General features: G+C 34.2%; 1 protein-coding gene across 2 annotated transcripts in view; it reads right to left on the bottom strand.

Annotated features, from left to right (window-relative positions):
• The window catches only part of Pik3r4 (phosphoinositide-3-kinase regulatory subunit 4), a 73,036-nt gene that overhangs the window by 27,273 nt on the left and 24,485 nt on the right, over positions 1-21,278 (bottom strand). For both annotated transcript variants that reach the window (XM_027933829.2, XM_027933830.2), the window contains exons 9-14: positions 17,550-17,695; positions 15,521-15,724; positions 8,267-8,468; positions 6,256-6,446; positions 5,055-5,265; positions 2,499-2,664 (exon numbers count right to left, since the gene is read on the bottom strand). In XM_027933829.2, coding sequence (XP_027789630.1) covers positions 2,499-2,664; positions 5,055-5,265; positions 6,256-6,446; positions 8,267-8,468; positions 15,521-15,724; positions 17,550-17,695 — 1,120 coding nt within the window. The remainder of the gene's footprint in view (positions 1-2,498; positions 2,665-5,054; positions 5,266-6,255; positions 6,447-8,266; positions 8,469-15,520; positions 15,725-17,549; positions 17,696-21,278) is intronic.

Raw genomic sequence — 21,278 nt, 5'->3', positions numbered from 1 at the left:
ATTCTCATTAATAATATACATACTGAAGTTTTTAGAGGGCATATACTAATGCCTGCAATGCATTGAAATCATAAAATTAAAAGTGTAGCTCTGTGGTAAAGTGCATGCTTGACATGCATTGAGGCCCTGGGGTTAATTCCCAGCACCAAAAAAAAACAGGACTTATAAGAGGTAGATGAACAGGTAAAAGACACAACAAATACAGTAAAATTATTAACTAAAGAATTTGAGTGGCAAGTACCATGAAATACTTTCAACTTTTCTTCTAAGTTTGATAATTTCATAATAAAATGTTAATTTTAAAATGCTAAATAGATTTAAGGATTCTTTTATTGACTTTTAATTTATGTTCTGACCAAGATATAATACATATAAAAATTAAATCATAGTGCAAAAACACAGAATTCTTTTTTAAAAACACCCAATCAGCACAAAATTTTATCAGGATGGTACATAAGAAATAAAATTTTAAAACTATTTTAATTATCAAGGATATTTTGTTGTTTGTTGATTTTATGATTAATTACGGTCAATGAACTGATTACAAAAACACCAGAGATTCCCCACATCCTTTTAATGTAGACACAATTCAATTCTGATTTCTAGTAGCTTTCTTTTGGGAACAAACTATGCAAAAAACAAATAAGAATACAGTGGAACTTAAGACACAGACAGAGGGAAAAGTGAGTGGAGACAGACTGTAAAACAAGGAGGTATATAACTATAAAGTTGTACAAATCTAAAATAATTACAATAATCATATGTATCTAAATTATATTGTACATATTTAGTCTTAAGAATTTCAAGTCATAAATTATCTCCTTGTCTATAGCAGTGGAACAATGGTACAGTATTTGTTTTCCTAACTGGCCATTCCATCAGTTTTTTACTTTTCTCTTGCATACACCATCTAATCTCTTCAGCAAACTGTGACAGCTCTACCATTCAAAAATATTCAGAATCTGAATCTGAATTTCCTACTAGCTACACTGCTACTACCCTGACCCAGGCTACCTTCTTCTGCTTTACTAATATATAGACTCCTAACTGCTTTTATACTGCCCTTCTTCAATCTATTCTTTTATATATGACAGTAGAGTATATTTTGAAATATTATACATAGAAAGTGTATAACTTGTTCCAATTAGGATCACATTATTGTGGTTGTACATGATATGGAGTTACATTAGTAGTGTATTTATATATGAGGATAGGAAAGACATGTCCGATTCATTATACTGTCTTTCCTATTGTCATCCCCCCTCCCTTCCCTTCATTCTCTTTTGTGAACCTCTAATCTTCCCTTTCCTTGTTGTGGGTTCGCATCTACATATCAGAGAGAACACTGTGCCTTTGGTTTTTGGGGACTGGTTTATTTCATTTAGCATGATATTCTTTATTTCCAACCATTTAGTGGCAAATGCCATAATTTCATTCTTCTTTATGGTTGAGTAATATTCCAAAAATACATGTATGAAGATGTGAATTTGGTGTCAACATACCTTATATATAGAGATATGATAAATTATAGTATAAAGGTGTATTAAGAATTGTAATGCAAAAAAAGAGAGAGAGCTCATATATAATGGCATAATTTGGCGTGAATATACTTTTTATACAGAGTTACGAAAAATTGTGCTGTGAATCGATAATTATGAATGTAATGCATTCCACTATTGTCATGTATGTAAGAAATAAATAAAAAGAAAAAATATTCCATTGTATATATACACCAATCCATTCTTTTTTTTTCCCCTATAGTTGGACAGAATACCTTTATTTTATTTATTTTTATGTGGTGCAGAGGATCAAACCCAGGGTCTTGCACATGCGAGGCGAGCACTCTACCGCTGAGCTACAACCCCAGTCCCTACACCAATCCATTCTTAACACAACAGTCAGAGTAAATGTGCTGACATCTAACATAGATCATGTCTTTCCTCTGCTTACAACATTTACAACAGCCTGCAAGACCCTATTTAATTTGGCCTCACCCACCACCTCTTCCTCTTCCTTGCTCTATTTCAGCTACACAGGCCTTTTTGCTATCTCGCACACACCCCAAATGTTTCTCCCTCAGGCCCACAGAAATCACTGTTTCCTCTGCTTAGAACATTTTTCCCCAAGTTATCCTCATAGCTCTTCCCCTTACTTTTTTCAAGGCTTTCCTCTAATGTCATTTTTTCTCTGTGAGGCATTCTCTGGCAATTTATTTAAAATTCTATCTATCCCACCCCTATCACATTCCCTTTTCCCTTTCCTACTGTATTTTTCCTCCATAACATTTTTTTAACCATCTAACACAATATTTTACTTATTTATATTTTTTACTGACTGTCATCTTTCACTAGAAGGTAAACCTCACAGAAGTATGATTTTTGCCCATCTAGCAATGACATAGCCCTGGCTCCTAAAACAGTGCTAATTATAGAGTAAACACTCAATAAGTATCTACTGATTTGAATGAATAAACTGATCTTTCCTGATCATATGGTTACCTAGTAGTAGTGGTCTTCCCCTCCATTTTTTGACTGTTCCAGATTTTCACTGTGCCATCATTTGAACATGTTGCAAAAAGTGAGTGTTCATCAGAGACTCTAATTCGATTCACAGCAGATTTGTGCTCATGAAGATGTGCAACTAGTAGCCCTTTAGGACGCCACCCTAAGAAAAAGCAAAGGAGTATAACTTAAATTGTAGTTTACAAACACAATTTTACCCTTACTCTGAGCTATAATGACCAAGAATCAGCTTAAGAACTTAAAGAGTACTGATAGCTAGCCAATACAGAGTGGTCTACTGAACTATGACAGATAGTCATTTTCCAGAATCTGAGAGGGCACAACAGTCATTTACTACTCCTAAAAGCACTGAATTCTGATCCAGTAACATGGGGAAATGATTTTCTTAGCCTAGAGCATAGGAGGCACAGGAGAAGAAGTGGCCTGAGCATCAAAGTCTCAAAAACTTCGCTCCACCATACCTTAACTGTGTGACCTTCGGCTACTTAAAACTCATTGAACTTTTAATTTCCTCAAATGTAAAATGAGAGGCGTATTATTTAACCCAAAGGGTAGAAATATGAATAAACAAGATATATTTAAGAGTCCAGCACTGTCCCTACAGTACAGTAAATATCCCAATGCTGGCTGATTCCCTCTCCACCTGCAATCTTGTATTCTATGATATAAACACGTAAATATAAATAATATTATAAATTATAGCCTCAAAATGTTTATGGACTTTACAGTACTTACTTCATGACATCTATAACTTTCTACATTATTTATATATTCCTTTGGGGTTGATTAATTCTGTCTACCAAACTATAAATTCCCTGAGGCTAGAAACCATGTCTTACCATTCTGAAACACTTGCAGTACCTAGCATAGGTCCCTCCTTGCATGACTATCTTCAATGTTTGATCATTAACCATTTTTTGTATCAAATATAACATTCCATAATATTCAATATTATTTATTTTAAAATAAAACAGAAAGCTAAGCTGAAGATCATACTGTACGGAGTGTCAACAACATGCCTAAGTGACAACAATGCTATTTTAGAAATCATTTCTTTTCACCAAGAAACAAAAATGAAACCAAGACTATTGTCAAATCTGATGTAATCTAAGATTAAAAACCAAAATGTTTTCCCCTTGAACCTCAATGGTCACTTGTGTGGGAACAGGTGAATGTGATTTTTAAGAAGAATATAACTAAATTTGAAAGTAACCAAAAAAACACTTGGTAATAAAGTCTAGATAACTTTCCAGCCTAGGATGAACATTTCCCTCTAGAGAAAATCAATTTCACACAACCGCTCAGGTGTGGAAAGAAAAAACTAAGATCCCAACACAATAGTCACTGTACATTTCTTAAGCCACAAAATTTGACACATTTTCTCTGGTTACCAAATAAAATGTACAACTTAACTCCATTTAAGTATAAAGACAGATTATATCATAAAAGTAAATTGTTTATGGGCTTTTTTCCGTTTTTTTAGCTGGGCTGGTAAATAATATTGACTTACATCACAGAAATAGGTTAAATATTCCAGGATATTTATTTTAATTAGAATATTTATGACTAGAGATGATGTTTACCAATTAAAAAATTTATTTTCTAAATCTTTAAATCACTAACCTCAACCAGAATCTTCCCTGATCCACATGAAAAGCTTGTAAGAATTCATAATTTTTAAAAGTCTACACATAAGCATACTATGCATTTCTTCTGAGTTTTCCAATTAAATTTTTATTAAGATGTAAATTCAGAAAATCATTTTTTAAATCTACAAATCAAATAATGAAGAGTAACTCTGCCACATTATAATGGGGCATGACTGTTAACATGGCTGAGCCACATTTTCATCTTATTTCTAAATTTCTTTTAGAACTCAGAATATAGGAAGTATTTTCCCAAAATATGAATGTTAATAATTGCTAAGTGGGGGGGTCTATATGTTTTCTTTTTAAAACAATTTTCTAAATATTATACCTTTTTCTTGTAGAATATTAATAGATGAAAATGTTAAACTCTCCAGAATTCAAATGCAGTTTACTCCAAAAAGCCTGACATTCAATGAGAAAGCAGCATGAAACTAGGAAGGTAAAAACCTGGTACTATAAATAGGGAAAATGAAATGCAAATGAGCTAAATTATTGACTGGCCAAAAATATGACACTGCAAGTTTATACTCAGAGCTAAAAAGATCCAAACCCCACAAATAATGACTTTAAGATTTCTACTAATTGCTTATTTCTCTGGGTTTCCCAAGTGATAGCTTTACCCTTACTTTCTTTGTCAAGTATAAAGTACATGTTGTCTGATAAAGTATATGTTAAATATCTTTTATCTGAAATGCTTGGGAGTAGAAATGTTTCAGATTTTGGAAGTATATGTGAGCATCTCCCATGAAAAATTCATGAGAAGAAATGATCCAAAATCCAAAATCTGAGTTTAAGATTTTGGATTTTCAGATTAGGGACACTCAACCTGTATCAGCTTCCTCCATTACATTCTAAGATTAGGCACCCAGGCTGGAACTTTTACCAGGTGGTGGTGGTTTACTCTCCCATTCAGCATTTTCCATCATCTGCTTAGCTATCCTCTCAGCATTGCATTGTTCCCGCTTTTGTTGTATGAGCTGCTGAAGTTCAGTCTTACAAGTTGTGATCCGAATCTGGTAGGTCGATGGTAAAACTGTACTACTTAAAACCTGTATTACTGGTTTTTTATTTTGGACATTTGTTACTTCTGAAACCTGCAAAATAAATAGAATTATACGTATTTATGTCCTAAGTCAAGTATATGTGATGATAAAAATGGACCAATGTTCTATAAATGTGTATACCAACTTTTTATTCTTGCTAATATACCAATTTTAAAATCCATTTAAATACATTTTTTCAATGAAAACCTACAGTTAACTACAAATGCTACATTTCTTTTTGTTTTAAAATGCTATATTTCTAAACCTCTCCATTACATTAAAACATATTATAGCACAAAAATAACATTACACAAAAATTTTTAGTAATCTAAGTTAAAATAAGATATGGAATTTCAATTTATCAGTCTGTTTCAATGGATATTTTTCACTTAAAATATGATTGACTAGGGAAGAGTTACTTTATATTACAAACTAATTAGACATATATAAAAATTATCACATGTATCACACACAGAAAATTTGGGACTTCTTCCCAGAAGTATTCTTACTACTATGTTACACTAGAGAATTAAAAAAGATTTAAAAGGTTAACTGTAGCCTAACTGTAATCACAGTTCATAACATCTTTTATGTTCATTTATTTTTTCAGTGCCGGGAATTAAACCCAGGGCCTCATGCAAGCTAGGCAAGCATTCTACCATGAGACACATCCCTAGCCCCTCTGTCAACAACTCTTAAATGAGACCTTTTTGATGATTTTACTAACTAGATTCTTCCTTGGCTTATAATTAGTGAACCCATCTTAGAAAGAAGTAAGTTCTCCCTACAGGACAAGTCACCACATTGATTTTTTTATTTTTTTAGTTGTAGATGGACAATATCTTTTTTATTATCTATTTTTATGTGGTGCTGAGGCTCGACCTCAGTGCCTCACACATGCTAGGCAAGCTCTCTACCACTGAGCTACAACTACAGCCCACCACATTGATTTTTCCAGTAAAGTACACAGGCTTTAAACATCCAAAATAGCAAAACTGAATTCAAAGAAATAACCAAAACTTCTACCTAGGTGACAGGTACCTGTGGAGAAGTTGACAAAGGGACACAAATGCCTGCAGAGGACTCAGATCGTCCTGGAGGCTTCCCAGTCTGAATCAGCTCCTGGTCACTTCCTTTAGGCAGGGTTTGTGGGATGTTCGCTGGTTCCAGTGATCCAAACATGCTTTTCCATTCCTCATTTACATTTGAGTCTTGTTTTACATGTTTTCTAGCTATGAAAATATATTCATAATAGTTTTGTCTGAAGGTGGCCTTTAAAACCAAAATAGGTTTTTACTATACACCCCTCCTTTTATTTTGGAAGGAAGGCAGCAATGGACTTCATATCCTATCTGTTCTTTTGGATCTCCACTTCACTCGGATATATGTTTCAACTCATTAAATCTCCCTTCATCTCCAGAACAGATGGAACAAATGAGCTTCCAAGATTGTGAACAATTAGTCCTAATTATTTCTAGTTTCCCAAAGCTAGCTCAATTTCAAAGTAACCACTTTATCTAAAGAAACAATAATAAAAACAACTTTTTCATGTCACTGACCACAATGCAGTACATGCCCTCTCTACTCCCATATCAGTTACATGGGAAATATAAACAAAAAAAGGGAAGAAATTAAAAAATCAATTGCTATGTAGCTAGCTCCTGTCTACAGATGAGAAATCCTTTATTTTTATCTTTATCCAACTATAAAAATATATTAAGTAACACAAAGTTCTAGCATTACCAAAGTATATTGTGAATTGCTCCCCAGAATTCCAATATCCTGATGCAAAGTCCTAACAGGACCTCAGATACTTTATAGTTTAAAAATATACTATCCATATTATTTAGTAAAAACAGAATACATACTGTTGGAAAACATGCCTTTTCTCCTCCTTAACTAAATGCCTTGAAAATTAACTTAACTATTTCCTCTATTAACAGATATTTATATTACTTCCTTTTTCTTTCTCTATGAACAGTCCTATTTATATATGTTTCTTCACATGCCTGTCAATATTTCTTAGGATAAGTTTTCAGAACTGAAAACAAGTCAAATAGGAAAGACATTTTAAATTACAGCAGCTAACATTAAAATGCCTTCTAATAAGAATATATTCAATTTATAATTTCAACAGTGTATGAAAATGCTTACTTCCCTATAATTTTGCTAACACTGGGGTATCATTGGTCTATGCCAATTACACAGGAAGAAAGGAGCATCTCACTGTTTTAATCTGCATGTACTTTATTATTTACCATTTCATATGTTTGCCTTTCAGTTCTATCACTAGTCTGCTTAAATCTTTCACCCTTTTTGTTTTGGGGTACTTGCTTTCTTATTAATTTTTATGAGTTATTTATACATTATGGATGTAAATCATTAAGATACAAATACTTCATCCTAAATTTGGCAACTAGAGTTTCATTTCAATATAATTCATTTGCTATCCTCAAAATCTGATACTAGAACAGAAGAAATTTTAAAGGCATGTACTTGGTAGTCAATGTATCAGTGAAATGAATATGCACAAAATCTTACAAACTTCATACAATCAATGTCAATGTCATCAAGATCTGTAAGTTCCAAATTTAAAAACTTCAAATGACTAAGGATTCTCTGGCCTCTACTCTTCTTATTTAATTGTTAATAACAAAGCTATCCTTTTAAATTCACTGGGCATCACTTACTAATAACAAAGTAGAAAACTTTACTTCTTTTTACATAGACTACTGGCTGTAAATTGGTGGTTAAAGGATTAAAAAATAGAATTTCACCTTCAATCACACACTTCCACAGAGGCAACATTACTTTATAAAAGTATAACTTTGGAAGGCCCTACTGTGATTGGACAGGTCACTTAATCTTTTAACTGTGGGTTCATTTCCTCTTGTTTCCTCCCCAGCATCTCCCTACTAAATAATGGAGTTACTGCATTTGAAAGTTCTCTATCTGGAAAATGGGGCTTTTATTCTATTATTAATTAGCTAAAAACAACTCTTATATAATAACAAGATAAAGTAGTAAGACAAACATAAACAAATGTACTAACCCCGTTTGTCATCTGGTTCTTGTTTGGTTTTAACAAGATCAACTTGTCTCCCAGTTATCCCTAAAGCTGCCAAGTCAATTACACCTTTCTGACTACTATCATGAAGATGGCTCTGGTCTATTATATTTGCTTTTGCTCTATTAGATTTCATCATGAAGTCTTTCAGTGCCAGAAGTTTGTCTTCCTCTTCCTCTGTCATTCCCTAAACCAAATAGAACCATACATTTCAAGTTATTTTCAAAAGTCGTAACAACAGGACTCAGAATGACTAACAAAGGAAGCAAGAACCACCCAATTTAATATAAAAAGAATCAGAATCATGAAATGATGTAAGAAAACAAAAGAGAAACAACTATTAATAATGAATAATATATCTCTACTGGAATCTCCCACAACTCTCTTTTAGGGCACTGTCTACTTTGTATTATAATTTATATTTTAGCTTTCTTCCTAAATGGCAGCAAATATAATTCATCCTTGATGGAACTGGAAACTATGCTAAGTAAAATAAGCCAGTCTCCAAAATTCAAATGTCAAATGTTTTCTCTGATATGTGAAGCTAATCCAAAATAAAGGGCAGGGGGACTAAAAAAAAGAAAAAGAAAAGAAGAAATATCAGAAGGAATAGAAAAAGGAGAATGAAAGGAAGGTGGGACGAATGAGATAAAGTCAGTGAAATGAATCTGACCTAACCCTCCTATGTATATACATGAATATACCATAGTGAATCTCACCATCATGTACTTCCACAAGGCACTAATTAAAAAAAAAAAAAAAAAATCAGTTGAGTAGAGGGAAGAAAATAGGCGGTGGGAGGAAGGGAGGGGAAGAGGAAATATTGGAAATTGAATTAGGACAAATTATATTCCATGCTTTTATAATTATGTCATAGTATTCTATTGTCATGTATAACTAAAAAAAAACAATAAAAAAATTCATCCTTGACATTTTCAAAGAACTTTACACAAAGTTTGATGTCCAGTAAATCTTTAAAATTGTAACTGTTGAATAAACAAACATTTATTATCTAAACAAAAATTATGAACATACAATATGAAGCAAAAGAAAGTGTATCACTTCAACCTTGCTCCTGTTTGTGTTGAGAATACTAAATGAGCCAGGCGCAGTGGCACACACCTTAATCCCAGTGGCTCAGGGGGCTGAGTCAGGAGGACTGCAAGTTCAAAGCCAGCCTCAGCAATGGTAAGGTGCTTAGCACCCTAAGTGAGAACCTTGACTCTAAGTAAAATACAAAACTAGGGCTGGGGATGTGGCTTAGTGGTTGAGTGCCCTTGAGTTCAATCCCCAGAACAAAAAAAAAAGAGAGAGAAAGACTGTAGGTGAAGGCATTCTGATATCTATCTAAAGCATTCTACATTAGGAAGTGACAGAAATTCTGGCTGAACTACTAATGCTAGCATCATACCCAGGACCATCCTACATAATAGCTATGGTCAGAATGCCTGCATTCAAATTCTAGTACCATTAATCTGCAAATGTAACATTTTTGGAAATTTCTCTATTTCTCTGTACCTTTATAAGTACAGATAATTACCTACAACCACATTGTAAGGTTATAGGGAAATTTTAATGCACTAATCCACCAAAGATATTAAGAAAGGGGCAGACAAGAAACACTAATAATCTAAATAATTAATTCAATAAACAAGTTAAATATTCAGGTAAACGTGGCCATTCTGCATTTTCTTCTTTCCAACCATCCACAGAATTCTATAGTATATCTTTATTATACAAATAAATAAAATAAAATACATCATGTAATAAAACGTCAGTTTCCCTAAGGCCTCTAGCTACAATCCCACTATGGTTTAAAGCAATATTCACAATTCATTTGCACAGTGTGACACAAACCAATCCTAGAAAGGACAGAAAGTTAAGATTATGGGATAAGATTATATTTAAGCATAATAATCATAAAGGAATCCTTGACCAATTTTTAACCAGTATTAACCCACCATTCTAGTTTCTTTTCACTTCTCCTCCTAAAATTCTGGTCAAAAGGACAAGCTTACAGGTATAGTGAGTTCTACTCTTTTTGTCAGTCTGTGTTTTAGTCAACAAAAGGTAGGACCATAAAAAGAAATGAAGTACTGATACATGTGACAATATAGAGGAACCTTGAAAACATTAAGACCACTGAAACAAGCCAGACATAAACACCAAATGTTGTATGATCATATGTGAAATGTCCAGAATAATTAAATCCATAGAGACAGAAAGCAGATTAATGGTTCTCAGGGGCAGAGTGGGAGGGGAGAATGTGGAATGAGGATTAATGGGCATGGGGTTTCTTTTGGGGATGATGAAAATATTCTGGAATTTAACAGTGGTGATGGTTGCACAACTGTGTGAATACACTAAAACACCAAGGAATTGTGTACCATAAAAGCATGGTATGTGATTTATATCTTAATGAAAAATGTTAGTAATGCACCATTGAGAGAGGAGAGGGAAGCGGCAGACAAGAATATTTCAAGAAAGAGGCAGATACAATGGCACACAGCATAATCCCAGCAACTCAGGTGGCTGAGGGAAGAGGAAATCAAGTTTGCGGTCTGCCTGTTCAACTTAGCAAGAACCTGCCACAGTGTGGCTGGGCACAATTCAGGAGCCACTTGTCAAAAGAAACGAACTTTATTTTTAGAACCACACACCACACCACACAGCTCCTCAGGAAAAACCCTCAGAGCCCAACTGCCACCAGGTGCTTCTCACAAGCCTCTCCACCTCCCCCCCTCCTCCTGCTCTTGAGGACTATTGGCTGGGTCCCGTGGGCGGAGCCAAAAAAAAGTCCCCCAATGAGCAGCTCTGTAGTCTGAAAGGGCGGGGAAACAGCCCAATGAGCATCACCGAAGAGGAGCCAATCAGCTAGAAGTTGCTGGGGCCGCTGTGAGCCAATCATCAGCTGGCAGCTGGAAGTTTGCTGGGGCCCCTTGGCTGTGGCTCTCAACAAGAACCCATCTCAAATTAATAAATAAAAAGGGCTGGGGATAAAGCTCAGTGGCAGAGCACCCCAGAATTCAAACCCCAATACTAGAGGGAGGGAAGAGAATATTTCAAGAAAGGAAAACTATAGGATAAAGTTGTCCATGACCCTAAATATACAAATACTTAATAAAGTATCAGCAAAGTAAATCCGATATACATGAAAACATTTTACAAAATTATAGATTATATAGTTATTATTTATGATTTGTATAATAAAGTCATATATATACACACATACACACACACACAATGACACAATTATGTTTATTCCAAATATTAGCACAATACAAGAGAAAACCCATACAATAATCTTAGTATATTTAAAAAAGACATTTGACACAGTGACTTGGGAGGCTGAGGCAGGAAGTTTGCAAGTTCAAAGGTAGCCTCAGCAACTTAGCAAGGTCCTAAGCAATTTAAAAAGACCTTGTCTCAAAATTAAAAAAAAATAATAATAAAGGACTGGGGATATGGCTCAGTAGTTAAGAAACCCTGGGTTCAATCCCAGGTACCCAAACAGATAAAACAAAAAACAAAAAAACATGTCATGGTGGTGCATGCCTATAATCCCAGTGACCTGGAGGCTGAGGCAGGAAGATTGCAAGTTTGAGGTTAGCCTCAGCAATGCAGCAACACCCATCTCAAAATTTTAAAGAAGGGCTAGGGTATTGCTCAGTAGGAGAGCATGACAGTTCAATTTCCAGTACCAAACAAATAAGCAAATAAATAAACAAATAATTTTAAAAGTTAAATCAGTAGCAAAATCACATTAACTGGCATAATGTTGAGAGCTTTCCCTCTGAGATGAGAAACATGGATGTCTACTATCATCAATTCTGTTTAATACTATTAAAGATCTCCTCAGTGACTTAAAGAAGGCAAATAAAATCATTAAACTGGAAAAAATGAATATTCACACACTATGTGACTAAGAAGTTACACTCAAAAGAAATACATAAGCAAACTATTAGAACTAATAAGTTTTATGAGTTTGCTGGATATAAGGTCTGTATAAAAAATTTTTCATATGCCAACTATAAACAAAAAAATACCAGTTTAAAAAAATCAAACACCCAAAGATTTATAATAAAAGATGTATAAAACTCTGCAAAATAAGACATACATCATTACTGAGACCAATTAAATAAGACCTAGTAATATGAAAACATATACCATGTTTAGGAACTGAAAAAAATCAATACTGCCAAGACGTTAATTTTTTCCTATAAATTCAATGAAATATCAACAATATACCAACAGAGCTGATATGAAATATCATATTGAAAATGTAAAGGACCAAGGAGAGCTAAGACAATCTTGAATAAGAAATAAAGCCAAGAGAGTTTGTTCTACCTGAGATTAAGCCCAAGTTACAGAGCAATACTACTACAAGCCCATAAACAACCCACAGACTTCTGCTTCTAGTCATGATGGAGTAACAGGGACCAGATTTACTTTCTCACTTTAAACAACTTTAAAACTGGACAAAAATATGAAACAACATTTTTCAAGCATGGGAAAATAGGGCTGCATCTCCAAGATAAAGGTGAGTCCCATTACTGTTCCAGAATACTGCCTGGAGTGTTTCCAGGCCATGGCTCTGGAAAAGAAATTAAGAGTACAAAACATCTGGTTCAAGAGACAGGTCAGACTTCAAGAACGCCACAAAAGCTAAAATTTGTGGGGCAGAGAAATGAAGAGGGATCTGCCCAGAGCGAGAGCTTCAAAAACTATATGTGTGTGATGAAGATACCTGAGAAGAAAAAGAGCAACAGGAAAGAACAGTAGGCCAAATGATTCCTAGAACACAGGGCTGGGAATAGTCCATGTTCTCAGCAGCCAGAAGTGAAAGAATATAATATACACAGAGCATCGTGCTCACAAAGACTGTCAGTAGCTGGGCTAACCTGGCCAACTAAAGCTTGCTCTAAACCTGGCCTAACAAAGCTTAAAAGTAAGGTTTTTAAAAGGATGAAACTAATTCCCAGTGATTGTATGAGAGAACAAACTCAACACTATATAAAGGTATTCAGCACCCAACACTTAAAATTCACATCAACAGAGAAAGAAACTGATGGCTGAGGGTCAGGGAATGGAGGAAAACTTACATTTTATCACATATCTTCTTATACTTTTTCAATTCTATGTTTGTATTTATATTGCTCAAATTTACTAAAATTAAAAATCCATTAAAAAGTTAAAAATTTCATTTTCTTACACAAGCAATGAAATCACTCTGAATTCTTTATTAGCACCTGATTAAATGGATACAAATAAAACCAGAAGCTCTTGTAGATGAGCTCTAACTAAAATCAGCCCTGCCATGTGTCATCTCCTGATGGTAAGTCCTACTGAAAATCTGGAGTCCAACTCCCATAAGAATGATGTTCCAGAAGTGTATTTTAAGTATTTTAAGTCTATTAACTGGAACTCTGAACATATTTTCCTATAGGAACAATGCAAGGATAGAAAAGCCTATGTTACCCATATATATTTCAAGTACACAGCTGTCCAAAAAACTGTTAAACCCCAAGTTAAAACAAAACAAAAACAAAACTATGAATAGAGCTACTGCTTGCAAAAGCTGAAAAAAATTATCTGTACAGCCTTGACATTAGGAACAATAATTCAATTCCTATCTCCAAGGGCTCCCATGGCTCTAAGCCTCTGCTAGTAATCCTAAGAAATTTAGGTAGTATAGATACCAAAAAGGATGAAGTTTAAAAAAAAAAAAAAGTCCTGCAAGGGGCTGGAGGACATGATCTACACATGAATTTCATCCTAAGTCTGTACAAAACCCAAGCTTGCTTCTCAATCTTAGCTTTCTGTCCTGATTATCTTATATGAGAGACAACATGGAATAGTGTAGGAGCATGTGCTTTGGAGTTGGACAGGTTTAGGTTCCAATGCCAATTTTGAAACTTATTGTACTGCGCAAACACAGGCAAGTTAACTACTTTGTGTCTCAGTTTCTTCATCTATAATACAGGGATAATAAGTTGTTCAAGTTTGTTTTTAGGTCACAAAATATGAAATGCACAACTACAGCAGGTCTTCCCAAAAATGGAAGCTAGTGTTGCTCTGCTGTTGTTTCTTCTGAGGATCCCAGAAGATCCTGCTCTCCCTTCTACTAGCAATGCCTGTCCCTTGAACAGAGTATAGTCTTCTAATGTTTATGAATCTTCTAATGCTATGAATCTTCTAATGTTATTATCACCAGAAACAACATAAAACAGGTTTATTTTTCCTCTTTTGTCCACTCAAATGAAGGCCTAAATGACAAATATACCAAGCACCCAACATTTCAGAAGAATGGAAGCCAGTGGATGGTTGTGCTTTTGTCATGGTACTCAGTAATAAGGGCTAGCATGGAGACAAGAGCAGTAGTGGGAATGCCTGGGAAAACAGCAGGTAGCAGAAAAAAGAAAGGCCATGAGACCTGCTTCTTTTTGCTCCCTCCTTTCACCCAAGACAATTAGTTAGAAAATGAATGCATTTTCTCTTCTTCTTTTCTTGTTAGACAAGAGATGACTGACAAATATTCTTTCCAAAAACATTCTTCCGAATTAAAGATAATCATTAACGTAGTTCCTCAGTATCTGCCTTACTTCTGACCATTTTTATTCCTGTCTTGACCCTCTGGGTCCCACACATCACTCATAAAAGAGGAGGCTAAATATAGACTTAATATTTCTAAAGCTGTATTACCAAATCCAAGTAAAATATAAAGATTACTTCCTAGTTCTAAGAAAGAGTTAATTGATCCAAACTCACAGGCTTGGATGTAGCAATTTATTAAAAGATATACTCTAAATCCAAGTTATTTCAGTTTTTTGTATACAATAAGAACTTTATAAAAATGTGGACTGAAAAGAAACGAAATTTTTACATATTGTGTATATGTTTTAAAATATTTCTTCTAACTGGATTTCACTATATTTTGGTGAAATATAAAACAAAATCAAGAATATTACTTAAATCTAAGGTTATTTTTACTTTCTCATTTACTTAGCCAATAATCACAAAAGAAACTTAATAGTTTTCCTATAACTCTTTATTTAGTTCAACCCAATGCCTTATAGTCACCTGCACAGGTACCAAAGCAAATGCATATTTGCCATATTTATTTTCATTTGTTATGATGTAACCTAATCAAAAACATTTTTAATACTTAAGTGAATGCTTCAAGATTTTATTAAATTTGTATTTAATTTAAAAAAAAAGATTTCAGAAAGGTGATACAACCTGTGAGAGCAATTTCTTCAGAAGCTGTGCTATGGCAGGATCTTCAGGTGGAGGGCAGTCAGGTAGAGACCCATTTCGTTTCTTCTGACGCATGTGAAGATGTCTGAACAAGCTACTAATATCTTTAGATCTCAAAGCATAATCAAATATAGAACGACTTACTGGCTCTTTTAAAACACTGAGCAGGACAAGTTTTCTTTCAATCTATATTAGAAAAATAGAAAGAATCAGTGAAAAATACTTATTTTCAGATTCAGTTAAATACAACCTGTGTAAGCTAATACAGGTATTTATTTTCTAAGAAAATGAAAGATATCAACATTTGCAATATTTGCAAAAGAAAAAAGAATAGTAGTGAGCTTTAAAGGTTAAGGTATTTCTTACTTTTCTCTATTACCACTGAAATACACCTCTGTCTATCATGCTCAAAGACTAATAATAAATATCCATGCCAAAATTTTTCAGAAAGTCAAAAGAACCTTTTCTAGATCCAAACATGACAGAATACTTTCTAGATCTAAAAAACACCTGCAGTTCAGAGGTCTAATACATAAATGCAAAACCAGAGATGATAAGTAACCACAGGTCTTCCCTTCAGTTTCCACATTTTCCCAACAGATTCAACCACTTAATTAATATTTCTTATATGCTCTCTCCATAGATATCATAAAATTCTTCCTTTTATTATCACTAAGAATATTTTCCGGGGCTGGGGCTGTAGCTGAGTGGTAGAGCGCTTGCCTCGCTCGCGTGAGGCCCTGGGTTCCATTCTCAGCACCACATAAAAATAAATAAATATATATATATTGTGTCCATCTACAACTAAAAATTAAAAAAAAATTCCTTGTTGATGCATATAATAAAAATGATTAGCATTACTAACATTAACCAAAAAGGATCTTTTTTAGATTTATTCAATTAGCTAGTGAGTTGGTCAGTGGAAACTTGCACTAAAGGTTATCTTTTATCTAATCCAAACTGTAAAAAGGAAAGATTTATGTAGCAAATGGATAATCTTACTCTCTATTCCTGATCCCTGCTTTCAAAATATAAAACAGTAATAAAATAAATAGAATAACTCATGAAAAGGAGTAGGCACCTCTATCCCTGATTTCCAAGAGAGCATAAATAAATATCTAAAATGAAAAGGCATACTTACTAGTAGTGTTAACCATCTTCCAAATATACAAATTGCTCTTATATATACACAAATTGAAAAACAATTCTACAAACTCTATGAAATAAAGAATGATGATCCCCAGAAATGGATGAATCTGAAAATAAAACTGACGACACAGCACAGCCAAAGATTCCTATTTGACAGAGTATATCCAATGTCACTTTTTTCAACCAAAGGAAAGACTCACTGATATAAAAACATAACAAACCAGAGAAGCACGTAAATTTCCAAATGGAAGATGGAGTTTTAGTAAAAGTAGGATGCTTTAACAGCCAGACTCATCCTTCAGTATTCTATTCAAGTTAGATATCTATTTTTATAGTTAGCTGCCCAACAAGATGAATGATATAAACACTGATAATCAAATAAATTTGCTTTTCACTAATGACAGATTCAAAGTTTATCACCAGACACAATAAGGCTAGAAGGAGGGGAAGGGAATCATTATTATTAGGTTTTTAAAAAAGAAACCAGAACCAGTTAGTGCTGGTAAAAAGAGAGAGAGAAAGAGAAAGACAACACACATACTAATTTATTATAAATGATAACTTGACTGAAATCAGTTATACTTTTCACTTTAAGAACACATATTTTACATTATGTAAAGAAAATAAAGCATGAACTACTGCACACTATATTATGTGTGACATAATATTATCTTGAACTTTTCTCAGCTATCAAGGTTGCTTGGTCCGTGAACATTAACTAGCTTGAAAGGAGTATGAAGATGTTATAGTCCAACTTAAATTTTTAAAAACTAAAAAAAGAAGAAGAAATCAGTCTAGTCTTTTTATTTTTAAGAGACACATTTTTGTAAGGAAGATTGACTCCAAATTAGAACATGTATACCTGTATTATTGGTTGGGTAATATATGGATCAAGATAAGGCATCAGTTTACAGTAGACATCAGCTGTACTTATTTGATGGGCTACCACTGTGATAAATCCCACGGCACCATAGCGTATCCATAGATTAGGATGACATAGGAAAGGGGCTAAAGAAGAAAAAAAAAGTTATGTATCAAAGCAGTTTCACAAATAGTTTCAAACAATCAGGACAAATTCTTGACTTATAACAAATTCCATAGAGATTATTACCCACATAACCACAATGTTACTATAAGATTTCGTCACATACTCAATTCAGCTGTGCATAAACTCAATCAACTGAATGCATAGTTATTATTATAATATCCCCTTACCACAGAGATAAGCAATACCATTAAAGAATAAAAAGTTACCTATTTTCTGAGAATTTTACATTTCTTACATTTCCACTTTTTAGCCAGAGCTGAAGATGTATGGTCACCTACTCACTTATAACACTAGATTAACAAATACTGACCCCAGACATAAAGTCTTAACAACATAAAGCAAATGATTAACTCTTCCAATTAAACTCCCACAAAAGATCAAGGACACAGTATCTTTCATACAAGAAGCAGAGAAACTGGGAAGCTTTTCTTCTGCAAGCCACAGCCTTACAATTAAGGGACTAATTTGATCTATCTGGAATTATTTTTAAATGCAGGGGTTTGAACAAACCTAACACATAATTCATAATTTCATTCACAAAACATCATGAATGGAAACTAAAAAGGTAGAAAACATCATGCCCATTCTTAAAAACTACAAAATAAAATAAATCAGAAAATTAAATCAATGTCTTTTCATCCCTTTTATGTATTAAACATAAAATTAATGATTTCAACTAATCAAAATTAGACTAACCTGATTTAGAATAAAATTCAAACTTCTAAGTGCAAAAAAATTTCACTGGCTATGATTGTGCAAAGATATTTATTTACAGAATATTTATTCCATAAGAAATTTACATTTATAAATAAATAGCACTATATGTTGCTAATACTTAAGTAAAAGAGGAATTAGAAAAGATTCATTTAAGATCCCTCTCCTAAGTTCTCTCATTTCCATTTCTTCTAAATTCACAAAAAGTTTTGTTATTTTATAAACCTACAATCTGTGAACCATCAAACAAGGGAGGGCTGGTATTTTCCCTCTGACAAAGAGGGGAAATGAAAACTGAAAAAATCATAAACCTCCAGAAAGTATCTAAAACCATAATTGCATGACAGAAGTTGGGCACTGTGTCATACTAAATTATTGATCTCAAGTCTTAACCATACATATGCAATGTGTATGCACTTAGGGTATGTAAGCATACCTTCTAGTCCCTTGCTCTTTCAGCTCTATCATCTTGCTTGCTTTGGCCAATGCATGCTACCAAACATTAGTCCAGAGGGAAACTTGAAATGTGCTGCTTAGCTAGGATTCCTTCTCTTGTTTTTGATATCATCATAAGAATATAACCTAGGTAGCCACAATCATTATAACCAGGGCCACATAAAGAGACAGATGGATCACACTCACCTAAGACAATCTAGAGATGCATAGCCTGAAGCAGAACCACCCATACAACTCATAGATGCATGATACATTTATTTAAGTATTTACTGAGATTTTTGCAGTTGTCCCACATACAACATTATTATATCAATACTAGACCATGTCAAATACTCAAAAAACAAGAAGCCTCGATCAAAAGAATTTCTTATAAACCAAAGTACTTAATCTTTTCTCTATTCCACACATTCTAATTCACTGAAGACAAGCACAAGAAGAAGATAGTATTTACATCTAAGTGAGAATAACATAGCTTTTTAAAGAGCTGCCAAAGAAATCATAATAATCTCTGTCAAGAACATCATTATCTTTCCCTTTAAAAATCACTACAGGGGACTGGAGTTGTGGCTCAGTGGTAGAGCACTTGCCTACCATGTGTGAGGCATTGGGTTCAATTCTCAGCACCGCATATAAATAAATGAAAAAAATAAAGGTCCATCAACATCTAAAAAATTTTTTTAAAAAAACCTCTAAAGCAGTGATGTAAGCAAAATGGTAGAATAAGACAGTTCAGCTTTCACCCTCTTGCAGAAAAATCTATTTAACAACTATTCATACAGGAAATATATGAAAGCCAAAGAATCTAGGTGAGAGATTGCAGCACTTGAGTATAAGCACAAAAATAAGAAAAGATTTACTGAAGAGGGTAGAAAGGACATTGTTACATTACCTTACTCAAAGCCTGGGAAGCACAGCCTGGAGTGACACCTTTTAAGTGGAAGTAGAGTTAAGTGAGCATCCAGCTTTGCCAGGGACCACAGCACCAGGCTTACCCCAGTGAGAAACCAGTGCTATGATTCAAATGTCTCCACCAAAACTCATATTAAAATTGAATAATCACTGTCAATTATTAACAGGGTAGAAACTTAATTCAACTATGGTATTTGGAAGTGGAGCCTCTAGGAAATAATAAAGGTTTAATTAGGCCATAAGGGTGGGACCTTAATCCAATGAGGCTATGGATTTATAAGTAGGGAAGGCCTGAACGAGATTGCTCTGCCTTACCATGTGATGCCTTCTACCATGTCATGATCTGGCAGAAAGATCCTCATCACCATATGCCAAGCAGATACTGGCACCATGCTCTTAGATGTCCAGAACCACAAAGTAAATAAGCCTCTTTAAAAAAATAAATAAATTACTGTGCCTTTGGTATTCAATTACAGCAACAGAAAACAGACTGAGATAGGCTGGGAGTGTAATCTCAGTGATACAGCACCACAAGAGGGAGAGAGAAAGGGAGAAGGGAGAGGAGGTGGAATGGGAGTGAAAGAAAAAGAAAGTAGATTGAAACCCAGGTTCCACGCATACCCTTGCAGTCTCAGCCTCTAGGTCAGTCATTATGGACCCAGGGCCCAGGCCCACCTCCATGGATTCAGACTCCATATCCACCCCAAAAGACCCCAGCATCAGGCTACCCTCTACAGACCTAGACTCAGGCTCAGGCCTAGGCCCACAGCCAGGCCCAAACCCAACAACCCAGGACCTAGGCATAACCCAGAGCCAAAAGACCAAAGTAAACATTTCTCAAAAGAATACATACAAATGGTCAACAGAAATATGAAAAATATGTTCACTGTCACTAATTAGGGAAATGCAAATCAAACCAACAAAGAGGTATAACCTCACATGTCAGTATTGTTAACTATCAAAAACACAAAAGACAATCTGATCAAGATGTACAAAAAAAGGATCACCTGTACACTGTTGGTGAGAATGTAAATGAGAACAGTCACTATGGAGAACAGTAAGAAGGGTCCTCAAAAACAAAGTGAACTACCTATGATCTATCAAAGTAAACTATCATAAAAGGAAATTAGGTCAGCACCTTTGTAGATATATCTGCACTCCAATATTTACTGCAACATTCTCACAATAACAAAGAGAGAGAATTAGCCTGTGTCTATTGAAGACTGAATGGATAAAGACAATGAAATACTACTCAGTTTTTAAAAAGAAAATTTTACCTTTTGCCAGGTCTGACTTTCCACCAATTTTCCCTGCCAAATCATTCTGCAGAAATTAAGTATCGTATGTAAAAAGGAAATTTTCTAAGATTACATGTCCTCTCAATACACAAAGCCTACTGGCAATATTACATTGCTTTCTTTCTTAAAGTGATAATACCATTAAAAATTCAAGATATTCTTAATT

The sequence above is a fragment of the Marmota flaviventris genome, chromosome 8, assembly GCF_047511675.1.
Source record: "Marmota flaviventris isolate mMarFla1 chromosome 8, mMarFla1.hap1, whole genome shotgun sequence".
Taxonomy (NCBI): domain Eukaryota; kingdom Metazoa; phylum Chordata; class Mammalia; order Rodentia; family Sciuridae; genus Marmota; species Marmota flaviventris.
The sequence above is the reverse complement of the archived record's forward strand: the minus strand, read 5'-3'. Positions and strand labels throughout refer to the sequence as shown.